The sequence below is a fragment of the Alosa alosa genome, chromosome 12 (assembly GCF_017589495.1).
Source record: "Alosa alosa isolate M-15738 ecotype Scorff River chromosome 12, AALO_Geno_1.1, whole genome shotgun sequence".
In the NCBI taxonomy this organism is placed as follows: Eukaryota; Metazoa; Chordata; class Actinopteri; order Clupeiformes; family Clupeidae; genus Alosa; species Alosa alosa.
The window spans coordinates 15351645-15373702 of NC_063200.1; the positions used below are offsets into that span (position 1 = coordinate 15351645).

General features: G+C 40.8%; 2 protein-coding genes across 3 annotated transcripts in view; one reads left to right on the forward strand and one right to left on the reverse strand.

The window, feature by feature from the left end:
* The window catches only part of fam136a (family with sequence similarity 136 member A), a 2638-nt gene extending 99 nt beyond the window's left edge, over positions 1 to 2539 (forward strand). The window contains exons 1-3 of the mRNA XM_048259188.1: positions 1 to 99; positions 754 to 894; positions 1610 to 2539. The exon at positions 1 to 99 is cut by the window's left edge and continues 99 nt beyond it. Coding sequence (XP_048115145.1) covers positions 13 to 99; positions 754 to 894; positions 1610 to 1804 — 423 coding nt within the window. The 5' untranslated portion in view covers positions 1 to 12 and the 3' untranslated portion in view covers positions 1805 to 2539. The remainder of the gene's footprint in view (positions 100 to 753; positions 895 to 1609) is intronic.
* A 1350-nt stretch (positions 2540 to 3889) lies between these two features.
* gmcl1 (germ cell-less, spermatogenesis associated) lies at positions 3890 to 21260 on the reverse strand. Of its 2 annotated transcripts, none has more exons than XM_048259417.1 (15): positions 20803 to 21260; positions 14522 to 14708; positions 14252 to 14375; positions 14000 to 14096; positions 13671 to 13768; positions 11851 to 11963; positions 11671 to 11736; positions 10608 to 10692; positions 10166 to 10256; positions 9612 to 9752; positions 8946 to 9015; positions 7261 to 7336; positions 6895 to 7040; positions 5981 to 6068; positions 3890 to 5194 (listed from the first exon to the last, which is right to left on the reverse strand). In XM_048259417.1, exons 2-15 carry the CDS (start codon positions 14698 to 14700, stop codon positions 5054 to 5056), a joined length of 1515 nt encoding a protein of 504 aa, XP_048115374.1. In that variant the 5' UTR covers positions 14701 to 14708; positions 20803 to 21260; the 3' UTR covers positions 3890 to 5053. The 2 variants fall into 2 exon arrangements, with proteins under 2 accessions (XP_048115374.1, XP_048115372.1); XM_048259415.1 differs by lacking the exon at positions 20803 to 21260 and adding an exon at positions 15270 to 15666.
* Between the last annotated feature and the right edge of the window lie 798 nt (positions 21261 to 22058).

Consider the following 22058-nt stretch of genomic DNA (forward strand, 5'->3'; position numbering starts at 1 on the left):
TCATATCAGAATATGGCCGAGGCGCATCAAGCTCGAGTGACAAAGGCTGTAGAAGATATGGTTCAAAGCCTGGAGCGAGATCACATACGCAAAATGCAGGTAAAAGACTTGCAGCAAACAGGACCTGTCCCTGACAGTCTCTGTACGGATCTCATATACATAGTGGAATGCATATCTTAAAAGTTATGGAAACTTGTGCTGACATGTAAGAAACTTCATTAAGTAGCTTAAACTGCTCATACTAGGCTACTTAAAGTTTGATTACAGACTGGTATATAGTATAGCTATAGTGTTATGTAGCAATAGTATATCATCATGCCATTTAACCTAATGAGTTGTTAATCATGTGAGTTGCCGACATTTCTAATGTCGGATTTGGATGTTTTGTCGGACGGCAGATGCCGTCAAGTAATGTTGGCCAGTGAATGGTTTGTTGAAACATAGCTGTTGACCTAAATATGGACAGTTTACCCATGGGGATCAATACAGTATCTATCTATCTGTCTATCTATCTATCTATCTATCTATCTAGTTAAAGCCCAACTTGTGACAGTGTGACTGTCACAAGTTGTGACTGAAGCAAAGCAGTATGCAATGGCTTTAACAGACAAACCGCGTCTAAATGCTAGAAAACCCACATATCCCACTTAACACTGTAATTGGCTCCATCATGATGAGGGGATTGAGAAAGCTGGCCAATCTAATCACCGCCCTTGGCTTTGTTCTTTCTCTGTGTCTGGTCTGGTCATTCAGGGCCGTATGTTCCAGTGTAGCGCAGACTGCTGTGACCGCTCTACGGACAGCATGGCGCAGGTACATCAGTGCATCGAACGCTGCCACACACCCCTCGCCCATGCACAAGGGACAGTGACCGCGGAGCTGGAGAAATTCCAGGTAAAGTAAACAACACCTTTTCTCTTATAGTGCTTGCACACTGCTCAGACGATGCACAACTGATCCCGACAGTCTAAAATTGGCTGTAGTTGGTTGCAAATTTTTTTTTTCAGAAAATCAGCTGTCAGCTCCACACTGCCACTGCCCTAGACTGTAAAGGACAAGACAGACAAACACTAACAAAAACAGACTGATTATACCACGCACTGATTCAGCTGTTAGTATTGGTTGGAGTTGCTCTGCATTTGTCTGGGCAATTTGCAAGCACGATCCTTTTAAGTTTACAGTCAAAATTGTGATGCTGAAGAGGTAAAATGAGAAATGTAAAAGAATGTTGTAATACACACAAGAGGAGATTGTTACTGCATCACATCATGATCTGCATCACATGTTTAGGTCAAATAGATGTGGTGAGTTGTAGCATGTTATTATGAAATATTGAACTGATTTAGCTATTGGAGTGAGTTTTATCACCTATGTCTGGTTATGCACTTTCATTACCCTACTGCTCTAGATGAGGCCAGTATAGCAACAGCATGAATACTCATGCGTAGCTAGAGAAGAGTACCTACCTCAGTTGGGTGTGTGGTGATAATGTAATAAGACATATCTGACCGTGCTCGTAACTATTAGCGATAGCCTTGCTCACTGAAACTGATTGAAACTGATATCACATATGATATAAACATCATCTTTCCAATCTCTCGACTCTCAGGATAGACTGAGCCGCTGCACCATGCACTGCAACGATAAGGCGCGAGACCTCTTCGACACGGGGGCGAAGGAACCGGCCGTGCGGGCCCTGATGGAGCAGTGCGTGGGCAGCTGCGTGGACGACCACATCAACCTCCTGCCCAGCATGACCCGCAAGCTTCAGGAGAACCTCGAGTCCATATCGCAGTCACAGTGACCGGGATGCGACAATCTGGGGGGGTCCCATCAGAGCAACGGGGGACAAAACGATGCCGAGAAATCCCGAACGGGATTCATATGGTTAATCAGATTCAAAATAGGACCGGCAAGAGGGTTAAGAGATGTTATTGTTTGGGTACCATGACTGACCAAAGCCAAGGGGAGGTTCAAGGCTAGTTTTATGGCCAAAACTAGCTCTTTGCAAAATCAGCTTGAAACTAGATAATCGTCATGGTAAAGATCACTGGACTAGGAAGAGCAACTGACTGTTGCTGAAAATACTGAGTATGGTGTTCCATGTTCTTTTATCACCCCTGACTTAAGACCACATGATGCTTGCCAGCTATAGCATCATGGTCACTAAAATTTAGTTATTTCCTACTCACTCACTCAGGCTTGAGGTTATAAGGCCTAGTGTTTGAGTCGCCTGCCTCAATGTCATGTAAGTCCGTCTAAAAATTCAGTTTTGACAACTCTGTGCTATATTTCTGTCTCTGATGGATAGGATGTCAGTCAGCAGTTTGTGTGTGCATGCCTTGTATTTGATCAAATGTTGCAGATATTTGGAAGTGGAGAGGGGCTGTTTGGTTTGGTGCTCTTTCATACACATCTGCCTCCTGATTGTGATGGGTTTTGTGAACTGTGAAGCACTTGACTTCTTGACCTTGTGCTCTTGTTTGTTTTTGTACAGACAATAAATCAAAGAATTAAATTAAAGTTGACAGTGTTTGGACAGGTCTGTTGGTATCATATATTATTCAAGCATCCATTCTTTCACTTTATCTTGGATAATATTACAGGTGCTGGTCATATAATTAGAATATCATGAATAAGTTGATTTATTTCAGTAATTCCATTCAAAAAGTGAAACTGATATATTTCAAGTGTTTTTCTTTTAATGTTGATGATTATAACTGACAACTAATGAAAACCCCAAATTCAGTATCTCAGAAAATTAGAATATTGTGAAAAGGTTCAATATTGAAGACACCTGGTGCCACACTGTTCTGTAGGCTACACAATCATGGAAGACTGTTGACTTGACAGTTGTCCAAAAGATGACCATTGACACCTTGCACCACGAAGATTGGTGTCATGAAGCCTTGCGTACGTGCATTTCTGCTGAATAGGATGCCCGATGAGTGCCCAAAAAATCAACACAGCCGTCTACCAGGAAGTGTTAGAGCACTTCATGCTTCCTGCTGCTGACAAACTTTATAGAGATGCAGATTTCATTTTCCAACAGGACTTGGCACCTGCACACAGTGCCAAAGCTACCAGTACCTGGTTTAAGGACCATTGTATCCCTGTTCTTAATTGGCCAGCAAACGCACCTGACCTTAACCCCATAGAAAATCTATGGGGTATTGTGAAGAGGAAGATGTGATACACCAGACCCAACAATGCAGAAGAGCTGAAGGCCACTATCAGAGCAACCTGGGCTCTCATAACACCCGAGCAGTGCCACAGACTGATCGACTCCATGCCACGCCGCATTGCTGCAGTAGTTCAGGCAAAAGGAGCACCAACTAAGTATTGAGTGCTGTACATGCTCATACTTTTCATGTTCATACTTCTCAGTTGGCATGCTCATACTTTTCAGTTCTAAAAAAACTTTTTGTATTGGTCTTAAGTAATAATATTCTAATTTTCTGAGATACTGAATTTGGGATTTTCATTAGTTGTCAGTTATAATCATCAAAATTAAAATAACTAAACATTTGAAAGATATCAGTCTGTGTATAATGAATGAATATAATATACAAGTTTCCCTTTTTGAATGGAATTACTGACCTAAATCAACTTTTTGATGATATTGTAATTATATGACCAGCACCTGTATATATTGCACATATTATGTGCCTGATGTAGTCCAGATTAGGATGACTAACATTTTGTTCAGTTGTGTTTAATATGACCATTCACAAAAGAAAGGAAGTTGTAGCTCCCAAAGACAATAATTGTCAGTAAACTGAGGTTCAGTAGTCAGCCAACTTATGACAGAGCACACTGGTATAAAATCGCATTATTACATCCCATTCTTCAGAACTAAACAACAGAAATGAAAAGAAACACCACAAGAGCTGGTTAGTTGTATATTTAATGGACATTTGGCAATGTCTTCTGCCCAGTGTCGTTTTGGTCCGAATGTCACGACTCAACTTTGAAATTTCACGACTCAACTTTTTCAGTCAAGGGTCAGCAGTCTGCATGATGTAGAAATGTTCACAAATGTAAGACAAAACATCACTGGACAACTGTGAATTACCCCATAACAACATATGGAGGGCATAAATATTACATGAAAGGAGGGCAGCAGAATGCCCTGTAACATCCAGGTAGGGGTCTGAAATACCCCTGGTACATCAAAAGAGGGCCCCTAGATGCTCCTTTTGCATCGGAGGACAGTAGAATGCCCCGCCACATCTAAACAGGGGTATAAAATACCCCCGTACTTCAAAAGAGGGCCCATAGATGCCCCATTTGCATCAGAGGAGGGCCAAATATGCCCCCCCCCCATACACACACACACAAACACACACACCTGAAGGGAGCCAAATATGCCCTCGTAACATCAGGGCAGTAGAATACCGCTACATCAGAAGAGGGGGGCATAAAATACCTCAGCAGATGACCAGAGAGACTGAAACATGGCTTGTTCTAGCCCCCCCACCTTGAGTTTCACGTGAGCCGTTTCAGCTTACCTGTCAGAAGAGCACCAGAGGGGACTGACCCCCCCCCACACACACACACACACACACAATCGCAGAGGAGGCAGCACACAGCTCTGTTGAACACAAACTCCTCAGCACAGAGCATCACGACGCACAACACTCAACTCACCTCACTTGACCTCGCATACAGAGACAAAACAATACCAGCATAAATAGGAATGACACATCAAGTGACAACACACACACACACACAAAAAAAGAAAGGCGTGTAAAAATATAAGCTGGCCTCACTGAGAATGTTCTAGAAGAAAAGCAATCCAGATCCATGTAGCTGCCCAAAGCACACGCAAGTGTGTTGATTTGTTATTGGCAATTGGATTTGTTTTTGTTTTTTAAAATAAAGTTCTTAAAAAAAAACAAGCAAATGATAATAAAAAGAGTTGATGCCCATTCAAAGGAGCAATCCGCCAAATAAAAACAAAATAAAAAAACAAGACTTAAAACGCTGAGCTGATAAGGCGTGTGAGTGATGATGGGAGCAATGGGGGTGGACGGTGGGGGTGGACGGACGGTCACGAGGCGCTCCGAGCGCTACTCTCGGGCTCCGGGGCCTCCATGCGGCGCTCGGACTGGGGCGAGGTGTACAGGAAGTTACAGCACACGTACAGGGGGAAGAACAGGAGACGGCTGTCCAGGTTCATCACCACATACTCCTGAGAGAGAGAGAAAGAGAGAGAGGGAGAGAGAGAGAGAGAGGGAGAGAGAGAGAGAGAAGGAGAGAGGAGAGAGGAGAGAGGGAGAGAGGGAGAGAGGGAGAGAGAGAGAGATGAAGGAGAAGAGATGGGGGTAGGGTCGTTGAGTGTAACTTTCACACACAATGCACACAAACTTTTCACACACAAACTAAGGGTTCATTGAAGACAATGAAGACAGACAACGCTACAAAATGTTCCAGCAATCTATCTAAACCCACACCGGGAGGCTACACAGGGCTCGTAACTGAAGCATTCTGTTCGCGTAGCAGCTTCAACTATAAATCAATGGAACTGGCTATACCAGACGTGATAGCGGCACGTACGTTCGAAACAATTTGACCAGTCTAAAACCAATTTTAAGCTACGCAAACAGAGCGCTTCAGTTGCGGACCCAGTGTAGCCGGGATGTTAGATTAGATTCATTTTTGGTTACGCTTTACTTGACAGTATCGACATAAGAGCAACATGACACTGTCATGAACGTGTCATAAACAAGTCATAAACGTTTATGACATAACGCTTCCGTTATTAAGTGACATTCGGTTTCTGTCATAACAAGTTAGGGTTAGGGTTAGAGTAAGGTGTTAGGGTTAGGATTAGGGTTAGAGTTAGGGTTAGGGTTCATGTGTCATGACAGTGTCATGTCACTCTTATGTCGATACTGTCAAGTAAAGTGTTACCAGTTTTTTTTACTCAGAAACCTGTGACGGATGATAAAGTAGAGGTGTGGGTGAGTTTGCTGACCTGGTCCTTCTCCAGGGTGAGTAGCTGGTAGCCGGTGCTCCGACTGCAGACCAGTTTACCACTGTTGTCAAAGGAAGCCAGCCGTAACCTGAACACATAAAGGGGTCACACCATTCACTGTTTTATATGTCCATGGGTCACACTTACAGAATGGGACAACAGCAGGAAGCTCATTTTAGGCAGCTGAAGAGAGGCCCCCAGGTAGAGGTCTGAAAAATCAGTCCCGCGCCCGCCCGCTCCCGCAATATTCTGTCCCACTCCTGCCCGCTCCCGTATTAATGTGTCATTTTTAGTCCCGCTCCCGCCCGCATCTGAACATCCAGCTGAAGTATAGTTATGAACACTACTTTAATCATTTCCATATTTAATTTTACGCACATATTTAATTCGCGGGAGTGCAGTGAATCATCGGTTTGCCCCGCACCCGCGAACGAACCTCTCTCATCCCGCCCGCTCCAGCAAAGAGCTTTTAAAAGTTGTCCCGCGCCGCACTCTTTTGCGTCGCGACCCGCGGGTCTACCGCGGGAGTGCAGACCTCTACCCCCAGGCTGAGACGTTTCACAGTAGTTATCTACCAGAGACATGAAGTACTCTTTTCTGATTGGCTGGTGGGGTGGCTATTAATTCTGTATAACGGGACACCTATGAAGTTGATCTGGGAAAAAATTTAATCACATGACCACCCGAGTCACCGGAGCAGACCAAATTAATATTTCTGTGACTGTGTGTCTTTGAAAGAGACATTCAAAATAGTCTATCCATTTGAAACTGGTTCCTTAACTATAAATTGATACTTTAAATGTTATTGAAATGTTTATTGTGCTTTTGTTATTCTAATGTTATTCTGAAGGATAAAAGCAATTAACATCACCATAAGAGTGTGGGTCAGGGATGGATCCACGACGCATACAGACCTGTACGCCAGGTGTCTTCGTGGTTGTAGGCTAACAGCGCCCCCGCATGGTTGGCTCAGGGTATTTCTCTTGAACATGATGAAGCGGTTGGTGTAGGTCACCAGCAGGTCAAAGCCAAAGTTGAAGCCCGTCCACCGCCAGCAATACTGTAGAAACAGGTGAGAAACAGAACAGGTGAAGACCTACATCTCCATCTGTACTAAGGTGTGTTTTCTGAGGTGAGAAACAGAACAGGCGAAGACCTACATCTCCATCTGTACTAAGGTGTGTTTTCTGAGGTGACAAACAGAACAGGTGAAGACCTACATCACCATCTTTACTAAGGTATGTTTTCTGAGGTGAGAAACAGAATAGGTGAAGACCTACATCACCATCTTTACTCAGCTTCCTCCCACATCGCATACTGTTCAGCTCAAACTCCTCCTTATTCGCTTCCTGAGGTCTAGGAGAGGGAAGTGTACAGACAGACAGACAGACAGACAGACAGACAGACAGACAGAGAGAGAGAGAGTTTAATACACCACTGTAATAGCTAGTTAATAACCATGTTCCACCCCCCACCCCCCAAAATTGAAACCTAGATGCAAGATCCAAGATATGCGCTTCTGAGCATGGTCAGTCTAACTTTACAATGAACATGCATGCATATGCTATTCTGCTCAAATGCTTTCTACTTTTAGAACTTACATGCATATAGGGCCATTCACACCAGGAACGATAACTATAACCATAACAATAAAATCATCTGACCAACGATAAAAAAGTCTCTCTTTGTGTTGATGAATGTAATGGCTAAAAGTTGATGGATTCTGATTGGCTGTCAGGTTTTTATCCTTCTCAAAATGATCCCAAACAATATCGTTCTTCGTGTCATTAAAGTTATAGTTTATGTGTGGATGTCTCCATTCATATATTTTTTTGCCGTTATCATTACAGTTATAGTTCTTGGTGTGAGCCGCCCTTTATGCTTTTAAAAGTAACCTGCATATGTTATTCTTTCTAGAAGAAGATGCATGCATCATACTCTTTAAATGTATATGTGTGTGTTATACAATTTCAATTTAATTGTACTTATAGATCGCCAAAACATTACACATGTCTCATGGTGCTTTACAGAGTGTTAGACAATCAGAGAAAAGAAAAGAAAAGAAAAGAAAGATACTTTCTTTTGTTATACTTTCACAAAGTCCATGCATGTGTGTTCACGTTTTAAATGACCATGTGTGTGTTATACATTTGATATGAACATGCATGTCTGTTTATGTTTTAAATGACATGAACATGTGTGTTTGTTTACTTTTTTAAATTACCATGTGCTATACGTTTGATATGAACATATGTGTATGTGTGTCTACTTTTTAAATGACCATGTGTGACATGAACATGTGTGTTTGTTTACTTTTAAATTACCATGTGCTATACGCTTGATATGAACATATGTGTATGTGTGTCTACTTTTAAATGACCATGTGTGTGTTATACATTTGATATGAACATGCATGTCTGTTTATGTTTTAAATGACATGAACATGTGTTTGTTTACTTTTAAATTACCATGTGCTATCGTTTGATATGAACATATGTGTATGTGTGTCTACTTTTAAATGACCATGTGTGTGTTATACATTTGATATGAACATGCATGTCTGTTTATGTTTTAAATGACATGAACATGTGTGTTTGTTTACTTTTAAATTACCATGTGCTATACGCTTGATATGAACATATGTGTATGTGTGTCTACTTTTAAATGACCATGTGTGTGTTATACATTTGATATGAACATATGTGTATGTGTGTCTACTTTTAAATGACCATGTGTGTGTTATACATTTGATATGAACATATGTGTATGTGTGTCTACTTTTAAATGGTTTGATATGAACATATGTGTATGTGTGTCTACTTTTTAAATGACCATGTGTGCGTTTGCTATAAATGTGTTTGCTATGAATGTGTATGCGCGCGTGTGTGTGTGTGTGTGTGTGTGTGTGTGAATGATGTGAATGAGCCGAGCGTGAGCAGTGTCAGCTGGGGGGGGGCGGCCTCACCCGTGGTCATTGTCATGTTCCGTCCTCAGCATGGTGAACCACTGCTGTTTGTACATAGCCGAGAGCCAGTCTAGAGGGCAAAGAAAAGAGACTATTATAGGCCGAATCACATTAACAACACCAAAAGTAGCTTTTGACTGCACTCCAATATACCAGTCTAATATATCTCCCCAATACTAGTAGTTGAAATATTAATATATAGAATTTTAATACAATATATCAATATAATAATTACAAAAAAAAAAACAGGTAAAGTGAGAGTATAAGTGTGTTGCTACTCTTTTTTTTTTTTTTATCATCTTTTGCCTTTATGAAGATAGGAGTGTTGAAAGTGACGAGAAGCCAGTGGGAGAGAGATGGGATGGAAAATGACTGAGCCAGATCAGGGCCACTTTAGGGCCATATTTAACCCTTAAAGGTGTGGGTTTTTGAACATTCTAACATAAGATTCTGTTCCGCAACAAGGTTCTATGTTGAATTCAATGAACCCAGATATTCTTTAGAATTTTCCAGGGTTAAGCTACATCAGGGTTGGAATCAACTACTCTTTGACAAATCTCTTTCTATCCGCCCTGCAAGTGCTCCTCTTCATCATCATCATCATCATTGTTGTGGTCCTCCTCCTCCAATCTCTGCGCTACCTCAGCGTGCTCGTTTCCTACATACCTGGCGGGAGGATGTTGTCCCTCTCCAGGATGCGTGCAGAGGACAGGTCGTTGATGATGTACTGCAGGCGAATATGACGGAAGACAGGAGCGTAGGGCGAGCCCTCCTCAGTGCTCAGGAAAGGCTCCTCCTCTCCTAGGTCTGTCAGACACACACACACACACACACACACACACACACACGGTCAGAATAGCAAAAATAATGCAAATACACACAAATAGTAGATATATATGTATATACATATCCCTATGTTCGAACAAATTTTATATTCAAGCTTAATCCAATTTGAATGACTATGACAATACATTAATGGTGTGTGTGTGTGTGTGTGTGTGTGTGTGTGTGTGTGTGTGTGTATCTTTGTGTCATTTGCACTTGATGGGATGTGACAGGAGCACAAATGTATTATGTTTGTACTATCCATGTATTCGTTATAATAAAAAACTAGTGCAGTATGTAGAGTACAGTACCGTATGTATGTGGATAGTGTTTGTATATGTGTGCACGGCTGCGCACATGCTTGTGCGTGTGTGTATGTGTAATGTAATCCTCACCAGTCCTGCGTTTGCAAAGCCAGTTCTCTGCATCAGGGAGCAACTGCTTGAGGGGCCCTTCCCAGGACGGGTTGAGTTGCAGGAACATCCACTAATGTGTGTGTGTGTGTGTGTGTGTGTGTGTGTGTATGTTGAACAGTGGACACAAAAAACAGATTTACACATTAATATGTGTAGAAACTACTTCCACAAACAATGAAGCAGTCAGTCAGCTGAGTCAGTGGGCTTTATGAGCATATGGCTGTGGTACCTTTACATCTTTATGTTATAGCACGTGTTTAGCAGACCCAGTCTGCGTTGTGCTTTACTAGCTCCCTGCTGCAGTACCTTCTTAATAGCAGTTATATATTATATCATATTATGTATTATATTGCATTATTTTATAGCCTGCGTTCAGCAGACCGTCTCTGTGCTGTGCTCTATGAGCGTCCAGGTGGAGTACCTTCTTGAGAGCGGTGTAGATGTCCATTTCCACCTGCATGACAAACAGGTCGGAGGACTGGATGAGCTGCTCCATCACGTCCACCCTGCAAACACACATCAAACACACACATCACACATCTCATCAGAGCATACACACACCACAGCAAACACACACTTCACATCTCATCAGAGTAAACACATAGCACAGCAAACACACACACACACACACACACACACACAACACAGCATTACACACATAGCACAGCAAACACTTATCACACACTGACATGACTAGCATCAGTATCCTTCTCTAAAGGGGATATTATGGCCAGGAGTTTGATTGGAGTTTGATGGTCAGGAGTTTGTTGGCAGTATCAAAAGAGGTAGAAAGCAAAAAGGAGTTTGACAGCCGGGCTACACTGGACGCGCAACTGAAGCGCCCTGGTCACGCTGCGTATGCTGCAACAATTCATTTCCTTTACAATCAATAGACCTCTGAAGTTTGCCTATAAAAACACTGCCATCTTTACCCAAATAAGGAGATCCGGTATCTTGTGATTTTTCTTATAGGAATGTAACATGGGGCTTTTAAATGATCACACCTGTTAAACTCTCGCGGGGATGAAGAAGTCTGAAATGCAGACGTTTTGCTCTACACACTTTTGTCCACTGCCTTCGAGTGGGTACTATGCCCCTTCGGTATGTTAAGACAGCAAACTTTGATTTTTGCTCCCTCAGAGCTAACTTGCAATGCAACTAAGTTGCCATAGGTAGTTAACTTCAACACCCAACACATCTCCTTATAAAGGCAAAGATGGCAGCTTTGGGTCCTTTTTTTGTAGGCAAACTTCAGAGGTCTATAGCTGGAACTAGCTACACCATACATGATAGTGATGTGCACATTCGAAGGACGTAGACAGGTCTTCAAAAACTATTTTTATGCTCAGTAAGAGGAGCGCTTCAGTTATGCACCCCGAACTTGACACACACACACACACACACAGGACACTGATCACTCTTTTTCTCTCTCTCTCACACACCTGCATGCACACACTACAACTACTCAAAGACAAAAGGCATACCCCAGCTCTTTCATGAGGTCCACGTTTTGATTGGTCATAAAGTTATTGAGGAGCCACTCTAGGCATCTGGAACAAACAAACAACAGTGAACAATCATATGTTTACTTATTTACTGGGAAACACCAGGACACTGCTGTGTGGCAGTATGGGGAAAAGGATCTCGAGGCCTCTCTCACTCACTTCTTCATGACTGAGTCCAGGCCGTAGATGCTGGCGGCCGCGTAGTAGCCACACACCGTCTTGGCACTGACATTCTCCTTCATTGTCTCGCCACACTGCTGGATCAATCCGTCCTGACAGGCGGGGACAGAGCAAGAGCATCACGTCAGTCTAAGGTCTAAAACAAACCCCAACATTCTTAAGTTGCCCAGACAAATGCCAAACAAACCCTAACACAATAAAGTTGCCCAGACAAATACCCAACAAACCCCAACGTTATAAAGTTGCCCAGTGTTAAGAATGGAAAAAATACAGAACCACACTGCCCATACAGTAATCGAAAAGAATGACTTTTGGACAGGTCAAACTCAAACAACTCCATCCAATAAACACCAACAAACACAAACTGATGATGTTGGTGCTTGTTGGAGAGTTTGCACCTTTGCAAGAACCTTAGACCTAACACCCTGCTGAAAAACTACAAGCACCATCCCAGATCTACCCTTATGCACAGAGCCCAAAAAGCACCTAGCAGCAAGTCACGGAGTAGATAGGAGCTTAACATTAAGTAGTCCACATCACCCAATGACTGCTAAAAAAACAAAAACATGAACAGTTCAACATCATGCTCTGATGAAATGAAGCCAAAATTGGTCATCCATATTGTCTATGCCAGTGTTTCTCAAAGTGTGGTCCGCAAGCTATCCCAAGTGATCCGCGAGCAGACGTGGTAAAATATAATATAGATGAGTGGTTTGCAATATTAAACCAACTTGTATGTAAATCCACAGTTCTGCAACACTGTCTATGTAAGATATGCCAGTTTAAATCATATGAATCCTCTGACACAATAAAGCAAAGTGCAAAGACAATAAGCAAGGTGGTTCAGTGAGTAGGCCTATTGTGTAGGCTAATATACCGTTGAAGTAGGTCTAATCTTTTTTTTTTTTTTTTTAGCTAGGTGGTCCGTGCGTTTCTTTTTTTATTGGTTAAGTGGTCCTTCGTCTGAAAAAGTTTAAGAAACACTGGTCTATGCAATAAGACAGAAAGTGCTTTTTGGAGCCAGAGCATGGATAGCAAACAGAACATTTTTAAAGTCCATTTACACCATATTGACCAAATTTTGTTAAATCTCAGCCATTTTAAAGATCCTTCCAGTTGACTTCATTGTTTTGTCTTTTAACCACCACCACCACCCATCAGTCTGGTTAGCGCTGCTATAACCACCACCACCCATCAGTCTGGTTAGCGCTGCCATAACCACCACCACCCATCAGTCTGGTTAGCGCTGCTATAACCACCACCACCCATCAGTCTGGTTGGCTGCCATAACCACCACCACCCATCAGTCTGGTTAGCGCTGCTATAACCACCACCACCCATCAGTCTGGTTAGCGCTGCCATAACCACCACCACCCATCAGTCTGGTTAGCGCTGCCATAACCACCACCACCACCACCCATCAGTCTGGTTAGCACTGCCATAACCACCACCACCACCACCCATCAGTCTGGTTAGCGCTGCTATAACCACCACCACCCATCAGTCTGGTTAGCGCTGCCATAACCACCACCACCCATCAGTCTGGTTAGCGCTGCTATAACCACCACCACCCATCAGTCTGGTTAGCGCTGCCATAACCACCACCACCCATCAGTCTGGTTAGCGCTGCCATAACCACCACCACCACCACCCATCAGTCTGGTTAGCACTGCCATAACCACCACCACCACCACCCATCAGTCTGGTTAGCGCTGCCATAACCACCCATCAGTCTGGTTAGCGCTGCAGTAACCACCACCACCACCCATCAGTCTGGTTAGCGCTGCTTGGGTCCTCACCAGCTGCAGCATACACGCTGCTGCCAGAATGCTGACCACTCTGCTAGGCTTGATCAGGACGTCATCCCTGTAGAGAGAACCAAACACAACCTGCAGGGCTAGAGAAACATAAGAGAAGGTAGAGGGAAAAGAAAAAAAAATCACAGAGGTGCTGTAGGATTTAACACTGAGAAGTGCTGTCGGATTAGACACTGAGAAGTTCTAATTAATTACTGTATACCACATTGTCATACACAATTGTCATTCAATGTGCTTTGCATTTTATGTATGAGACACCAAATCAATCAACAGTGACAATAGAAAATATATGAATTGATTCATAGGCTCACCTTCAGTGTCAATGTTCTGATCTGGAATCTCCAGCTCGATGACCATCATGTTTGACTCCTTCCAAGATCCACTAAACATACTGGAGAAATATCCAGACTAAAGACAGAGACAGAGAGAGAGAGAGAGAGAGAGAGAGAGAGAGAGAGAGAGAGAGGTCATGTGTCAAACTACTCTCAACAGGCACAATGCCGTTGATCCATACAAATGTGTGCTGTCTGTATTTTACACTGAAAGCGATAACTGCCACATACCTGGCACAAATATACTTTATGCAGATTCCACTCTTGACCCAATGCACATATACGAATGTCACTGTTCTCCCCATTCAAGAAGAGCGTCTGGTAAATGTATTTTGAGGTGCTCTTTAACTTTTTCCTTCACATAAACAAAATAAACCCAAGAATTACCCGGAGGCACAACAATGTAAGTTAAAGTCGCTATAAGTTATGCTTGTTGTCAACTGGCTTTGACGTGGACTATGACAGCAAATGAAGCATAGTCTTTTCTGTGATTTGGCATACCTGCGAGGGGTGTCCAGAAGACTGTCATCTTCCTCTGGTTCACTGTCACACTCACAGTGCGAGGTCCGCTTTCTCTTTCTGCATTCACAACCATGCCCTTTCCTTTCACAGACCTCCTCCGACACCTCTTCAGTCGGTCGTGTAGATGTACTCTGAAATCTGCTGCCCAAAGACCCCATCGCTCATGCTGAGGATGTAACGTTAGAGAAAGTATAAATGAAGACATCTGACATATGGCTCGGTGATTCGCATCGTAACGACCTATTTATCAGCATCAACATATCGGTCATACATACATATACGGTTTCCTTGTGCTAGGCTTTAGAAAACTCTTCGACTATGATGATCTCTACACAGTAGCCTACCTAGATTGTACTTAACTGCATGTTGATGTTGACTGTTTACATTGATTAGCACGCTAATTAACGTTAAAGGCTAGCAAACGTAATAGTGCTACTTATCTAAAATTTGAGTCTTATGCTCGAAACAATGACATTGGAACTGGGATTAACTCGCTTATATTACATACACTTTTAAACGTATAGAACTACAGCAAGACAAAAAACGTATAAGAATATAACGTAAATGCCTTCCCAGGCTTGATGAGGTTAGCTAACATCATGTTGCTAACCTTAGCCATTGCCTAGTTATCTTTGCCACGAACAAAGTACAGTTTAGAATCTCAAGACGAAGTTGTAACTTGTTATGTTTGTGACTGAATATGTAAAGACCTTTAAGGCGTATTTACCAGAAAAAAACGAACAATAAAGTGACGAAATGAAGGCTGGTTAGCAGACACAGCAGCAAGCGGCGGCAGCAGCCCAGTCAGTCAGACAGCTGGTTAACGTTACTATCGTAGGCTAAACAGTCACCAAATCTATTGTTTATGTGTGATTATCTCTAATCCGGATTCAAACACAATCCATACTAATCGAAATGTTCTTATCAACCAATGAAGAAACACAGCGAAATGGCGTGGATTCCCATATAAAGCAAATTGGAATAAGATGGAATGTTTTGGTAGCTTCCTCTTTCTTCAAAACTGAAGTTGTAAAAAAATAATATCAACTGGTGCAATACCGCCACCACATGGCCTGAAAGACAAACTATTTTGACTGTAGCCATAGACTGCCAACCATAGACTGTAGAAAATTGTTAAAAACACTGAAGCTGGTAGCTACGCCCTCTACTTGCGCCTTCTGCAAGTAGGCCTACACCACTGATTGGCTACAGAGATTCTCTGGCTAAGCCAATCAGTGAGTGGTGTACTTGCAGTGTACTTCCAGGCAAAGATTCTAGAACAGAGCTCTGTTCTAGAATCTTTGCTTCCAGGTTTACCCCTTTCAAACAAAGATCCTTGATTACTAGCTCCGCTTTAACCCTCTCTGTTTCAAATTCAAATTCAAATTCAAATGTGCTTTATTGGCATGACTCAGAAAATAGTGTTGCCAAAGCAGTAACATGACAATACAAACATAAGCAATATTTGTTTTAAGGGAGGTCAAAGAAAGGAAACTTATCTAAACTAAAAGAAAGAAAACTTATGTTTAAAAAAACTTAAACATGTATTCTTAAATCTAAATTTAAAGGAAACTTATACAATAGTCTATATAAAACTATTTAACAAAAACTATATACTGTATGCGCTTTTTCTATGTGAAGTTTTCTCTTAAAATGTGGCAGGACTGTAAATATTGGTAGGCTAAGTGGGCACATTTATCTATTTCTCCCAGGAGGAATTGTAGTTTTTGTTCATTGGTGGCAGTCATAAAGCCGGGACAAGTGATTTCAATTTGTGGGTAGAATATAGCTCTTAAGTGTTGATAATTGGGACATTCTGTGAGGAAGTGGCATTCGTCCTCTACTACTCCAGTATTACAGAATTTACATATTCGATCTTCACGAGCTATCCAGGTTTTGCGGTGTCTACCCTTTTCTATTGCAAGGGAATGATCACTCAGTCGATACTTTGACAGGAGTTTTCTATGGACGATGGTTTTAATTTCATTTAAATATGGTGCCAATTTGTAATCAATTGAATAGTTCTGTAGCAGTGTAGCTTATTTACTTGTTCGATTTTGCATTTCCATGTGTTAATGTAGTTTTGTTTTGCTGTGTTCTCTACTTCTTTTGCTACTGAAGCAATACTTGAGCTGCAGTTTTACAGGTCGTGTTTTTGTATTATGAAGTTTAAGGGGTCACTCTCTGGGTGTTCACTCCTCAGCTGGGCAGCAGTGTGGTGATATTGCTCTGAATTGCTAGTCTGAAGATGATGCCAGAATTTGGTTGCTCTTTTTTGTATGTCTACAAGGAGGGGGAATCTTCCAAGCTCAGCTCTGCAGCCTAGATTAGGTGCACATCTGTTTAAACCTAGAATATTTTTACAGAATTCCAAATGTAATAATTCGGTTTGGCTTTTGTCCCATGTCCCATTTGCCCCAAATTTCGCTCCCGTATAGTAATATTGGCTTAACTAAGGAATCAAAGATCCATTTTTTTTTCCATAATTTGATGGAAGGATTATATTGAAATAGAGATTTTCTTAACATGTAGTATGTTTTGCGTGCTTTTTCGGATAGGTCTTTGATTGCGTTATCAAATTGCCCTGATGAAGAAATGGTCAGTCCTAAGTAGTTGTATTTTCTTACTTGTTCTAGTTGTTTTCCGCCAATGGTAAAATTATATTTATTTATGTTCGAATGTTTTCTCTGGAAAGTCATTATTTTAGTTTTTTCCATATTGATTGGAAGGGCCCAAGTTATGCTATATTCGTTCAAAAGAGAAAGGCTCTCTTGTAGTCCCTGTGCCGTTGACGATAGCAGGAGAAGATCATCTGCGTAAAGCAGGCATTTGATTTCTTTTCCCAAAAGATTGAGACCAGGCGAGGATGAATTTTGAATTTTATTAGCTAATTCATTGATATAAATGTTAAATAATGTAGGACTCAGGCAACAGCCCTGCCTCACTCCTTTTGTTTGAGGAAAGTAATCAGTTTGTTTGTTATTTATTTGATGTTTTCATACATGTCTTTAATGATGTTATATGTTTTACCACCAATTTCACAATCAAGTAGTTTCAGCAAGAGACCTTCATGCCAAACGGAGTCGAAGGCTTTGCTGAAATCCACAAAGCATCCATATATTTTTCCGTTTTTGACCTTTGTAACGTTTTCTTGTATCAGTGTCTGTAAAGTATAAATATGATCTGTTGTTCTATTTTTTTGTATGAAACCAATTTGAGAGGGGCTTAATATATTGTTTTTTTTTTATTAAGTTTGAAATTCGGTTATTGATTATACTACAGAATAATTTACCTAAATTGCTGCCTTGTGATATGCCTCTATAATTGTTTGGGTTAAATTTGTCACCATTTTTGTATATGGGGGTGATCTGACTAATTTTCCATTGGTCAGGAAAGTGGCCTGAGGATAATATTAAATTAAATAGTTTCAGGATTACTTGTTTAATTTTGGGGGTGCTATGTTTCAACATTTCATTATAAATTCCATCAGTGCCGCATGATTTTCTATTTTTCAGTTTTTTTATTTTAGTGTTCAATTCAGATAATGTTATAGCTGAGTCTAATTCATTTAATTGATCTTTTTGTGTTTTTTCAAGTGTTTTTAAATAGTTTGTTAGTTTTTGTTGTGCCAGGTTTAGTTCATCTCTTTTGTATACATTTTCAAAATGGTCAACCCATGTTTTTCCATTTGCTATTGGGATACAATTTTCTTTTTTGGGGTTGTTAAGGTTTTTCCACAGGTCCCAAAAAGTGTTTTGATCTAACGCATCATCAATTTCTACTAACTGGTTATGTATGTGATTGGCTTTTTTGCGTTTTAGAAGTGATTTGTATTTTTGTAGGGTGTTATGATATTTTATTTGAAGTTCCTGATTTGCTGGTTCTCTGTGTTTTTGGTTTGAATAAGATCGTAATTCTTTTCTTAGTAATAGGCAGTCTTTGTCAAACCATTTCTTTTTTTTGTTTTTCTTGCTATTAACTATTCCTTGTCTTTTTAAAGATTTTTTGGCTATTGTGGAAAATATTGTTGTTAATGTTTTGGTGGCTACATTGATGTTATCTTCAGACTTTTTAAATTTGGTGAACAGGAAGGAGTAGATCATGTTTTCGACCTCGATGCAATTTGACTGGGATGTGTATTGCTCTAGTCTGTCATCGCTCCATTTGTATTGAACTGGAAGTGGGTGTAGTGTACTCATAGGTTTTTGATGTTCTATACTGGATTTTTTCTTTAAGCTAATTATAATGTGGCAGTGATCTGACAGAGGCAACTGTGGCATTACTGTGAAATTATTTATTTGGTTGTGATCTAAATCTGTTATAGCATAATCCACCACACTGCTGCCCAGGGGTGAGCAATAAGTGAATTTACCCAGAGAGTCCCCCCTTGTTCTGCCATTAACAATAAACAGACCAAGAGATTTGCAAAGTTGTAACACCTCCTTGCCATGTCTATTGATGATGTTATCAAAATTGTTCCTGTGACTACTTATATTGATGTTTTGTTCTAGTGAAGAAACATGTTTATATCCAGATATGTCAATGTAATCTAAATCGGTTCCTACTCTTGCATTAAGATTCGCCCATAATTAGAATCTTCCCAAATGACTGGAGTTCAATGATGTCAGATTTTAACGTTTCAAATATGTTTTCACTGTAATATGGAGATTCAAGAGGAGGAATGTATATGGCACATAAATAAGTGTCCTGTGTTGAGTTTGTGAGTTCTTTTTGATAGTTTCAACCATATGTGTGATGATCCTTTTCTTACTACATATATGTATTTATTAATGGCTTCTTTAAACCAAACAACAATTCCCCCTGAGTTCCTGCCGCATTTTATATTGGGATGTTTAATAGAAGGGACATTTATATCTCTGTAGGAAGGTAATGAATAATTTCCCTGTCCATTTTTACTCCACGTTTCCAGTGCTATGAATATATCTGAATTATTTACAGCATTTACAAAATCGCTATCTCTGATTTTCTCTCCGAAAGAAGAAGAGTGCATTCCTTGAACATTATAACAAATGATTTTAAGAAATGTCATTATAATGGTGTAGTTTGCCAGAAATAAGAATGTTTGTATACTCAAGTGCAATAATGATCCAATTGAGACACTGGTAAAGTATTATTTTTACCAGATAAATGACTAAACCTACAGAGAGATAAATATCCTATAGGTAGGTAAATTATATCTACGAAGACAAACAGACTTGTGAACACTCAACACAGAGACACAGACAAATACATACATGTTTAAGTTCACTGACAGACGCAGACATATTCTAACATACATACACTCCCACTTGCACACACATGCACAGAAACACAGACACACAGATACATACACACACACACACACAAACAAACAGGTATGCAATGTTGATTATGAATGTTATGCATAAGACAGAAATATAGTATACAATTAGATAGACTGACAAGTAGACATTTTTAAGTTTCTATACACATATTTACACACTCAGACACTCATACCCCCCTCCCCATCCCTCCCCCTACACTCTCCAACCATGCATATTGATATTTCTGTGCAGATAGGTAATGATTATGTCTATAGGCAAACATAAGAATACTGTATGTCTGAGCGTAGTCTACACACTTAAACCCACATATATAATACTCTAATACCCCCCTCCACATTTATTTTATTATAATAAAAAAAAAAAAAAAAAAGGAAAAACAAAACAAAACTGCAGGTTATTAAAGAAAAGAAAATGAAAAAGAATAAAAGTAATTGTGCACACACAAACACACACACATACACACACACACACACTTACACATACACAAAGTCCTATGTCTTCACATTTACAAAATGAATATTCATACAAAGTTTTTTTTTTTTTTTCACTAATGCAAGAGACTATCATATATAAGTTGAAGCATTGTTGTTATCTGAGTGAGATCTCTACAAGTACCTTTGTTAGAGGCGGCTGCTGCATAGGTAGGCCTATCGCCTCAACTGGTTTTGGCTGTCTTTGATGATGTTTGGCCTGCTGCTTTCAGAGCATGGTATTCTCACTCTATTTAATGCTGTGTCTTTGAGTTTTTTAGCAAATATTTTCATGCCCTCCTTATGTATGTGGACATTGTCATATAAATGTCTAATGGTAATGTCTGTATGGTGTGCAACCTTTACGTTGGGTATATCAGCACAGAAGGACACAACTTTGCCGTTGATTCTTTCAGTGACACTTACAGGAATATCCCGTCATTGGAAGTATAGATGAGATGATTACCTTTGCATCTGGATGTTTTGTGTGGCAGTTTGGATGGTGCTGATTAAGGCTTCTGCCACATCAGTTCTCCTGTCTTTAAGGTCATTAGTCCCTGTATGGATAATTATGTGAGATGGATTATTGAGTAAGCCTTTTTGTATTATGTCCTTAGCTGTGTGTGTCGTTGGACACCAAAATTTCTTGACTTGTCTTCTAGGGAAAAGTCGTCTGGGGTTCAGATGATTCCCATTAGAGTCGCACAGGATGATGATGTCATCCTTTTCCTTGCTTTGAGACTTTGTCCCTTGTTGTCCCTGACTGATGTTTGCTGAAGAGGAGGGTGGTCTGCTTTGGCAGGTGCGTTGCTGGGGTTTGGGAGGTTGGTCATGAGGTGAAGCTGGAGCTACAGGCACATTGACAGAGATTGTGGCACTTTCAGACAAGATGGGATTTTTGACTGATGGCTCACTGTTCCTGCTTTCCGGGTATGATCCCTTGGATTCTCTCTGTGCGTGCCATCCTCAACAGCTCTTCCTTCAGAGACCTCACCTCCTGCCGCAACTCTTGGTTGGCCTCCTCCAGCTGCCTTACTGCCGAGCAAAGTTGTTGCACCATGTTCCTGTCAGGGTGGATGATTTGGTCTTGAAGTTGTTGTAAGCTGAGAGCGGTTTCCTCTTTGAACATGATGTAGTCCTGTTCAAGTTGAACTATCACATCTCTCATTTTTGTGGTGTCAGAGGAGGGTGTCTTGGGGCCTGTATTACTGGGAGGACATGTAATAATAATAATAATAATAATAATAATAATAATAATAAAGCTTTATTTGTATAGCACCTTTCATACACAGAATGCAGCTCAAAGTGCTTTACATTTGAAACATGTAACACAATAATAGTCAGTCAGTCATTATCAATCACTTTTCTTTGCTGTTTATGTTATACTCAGCAACATATCAAAAATATAGAAAATGACGTCATAAGACTGGCAGCCTTAACCCTCTTACCCCCCACAAGCACGCCATATGGCAACTGTGGCAAGGAAAAACTCCCATATTCCAGGAAGAAACCTTGAGCAGAACCTGACTTAATAGGGGGGAGCCCATCCGCTTCTGGCTGGCTGCGCCCTCCAATAGTAGCAGATGTAGAATAATCTGAAAATGTAGTCTACAGGATAAGATGAGTTAACTAAAAGCTTTCCTGTACAGGTATGTTTTCAGATCTTTTTTAAAAATATTTACTGAACTTCGCCTGCTTGATGTACAGAGGCAGGGTGTTCCA

What these genes read in the sequence shown, in the direction of transcription:
- gmcl1 (XM_048259417.1), bottom strand. Translation starts at nt 14,700, where the DNA reads ATGGGGTCTTTGGGCAGCAGATTTCAGAGTACATCTACACGACCGACT. An exon ending in GAACATGACAATGACCACGG is followed by an intron (nt 7,337 to 8,945) that starts GTGAGGCCGCCC and finishes TCCCTCTCCTAG; the next exon opens with ACCTCAGGAAGCGAATAAGG. An exon ending in CGAAGACACCTGGCGTACAG is followed by an intron (nt 6,069 to 6,894) that starts GTCTGTATGCGT and finishes TTATGTGTTCAG; the next exon opens with GTTACGGCTGGCTTCCTTTG.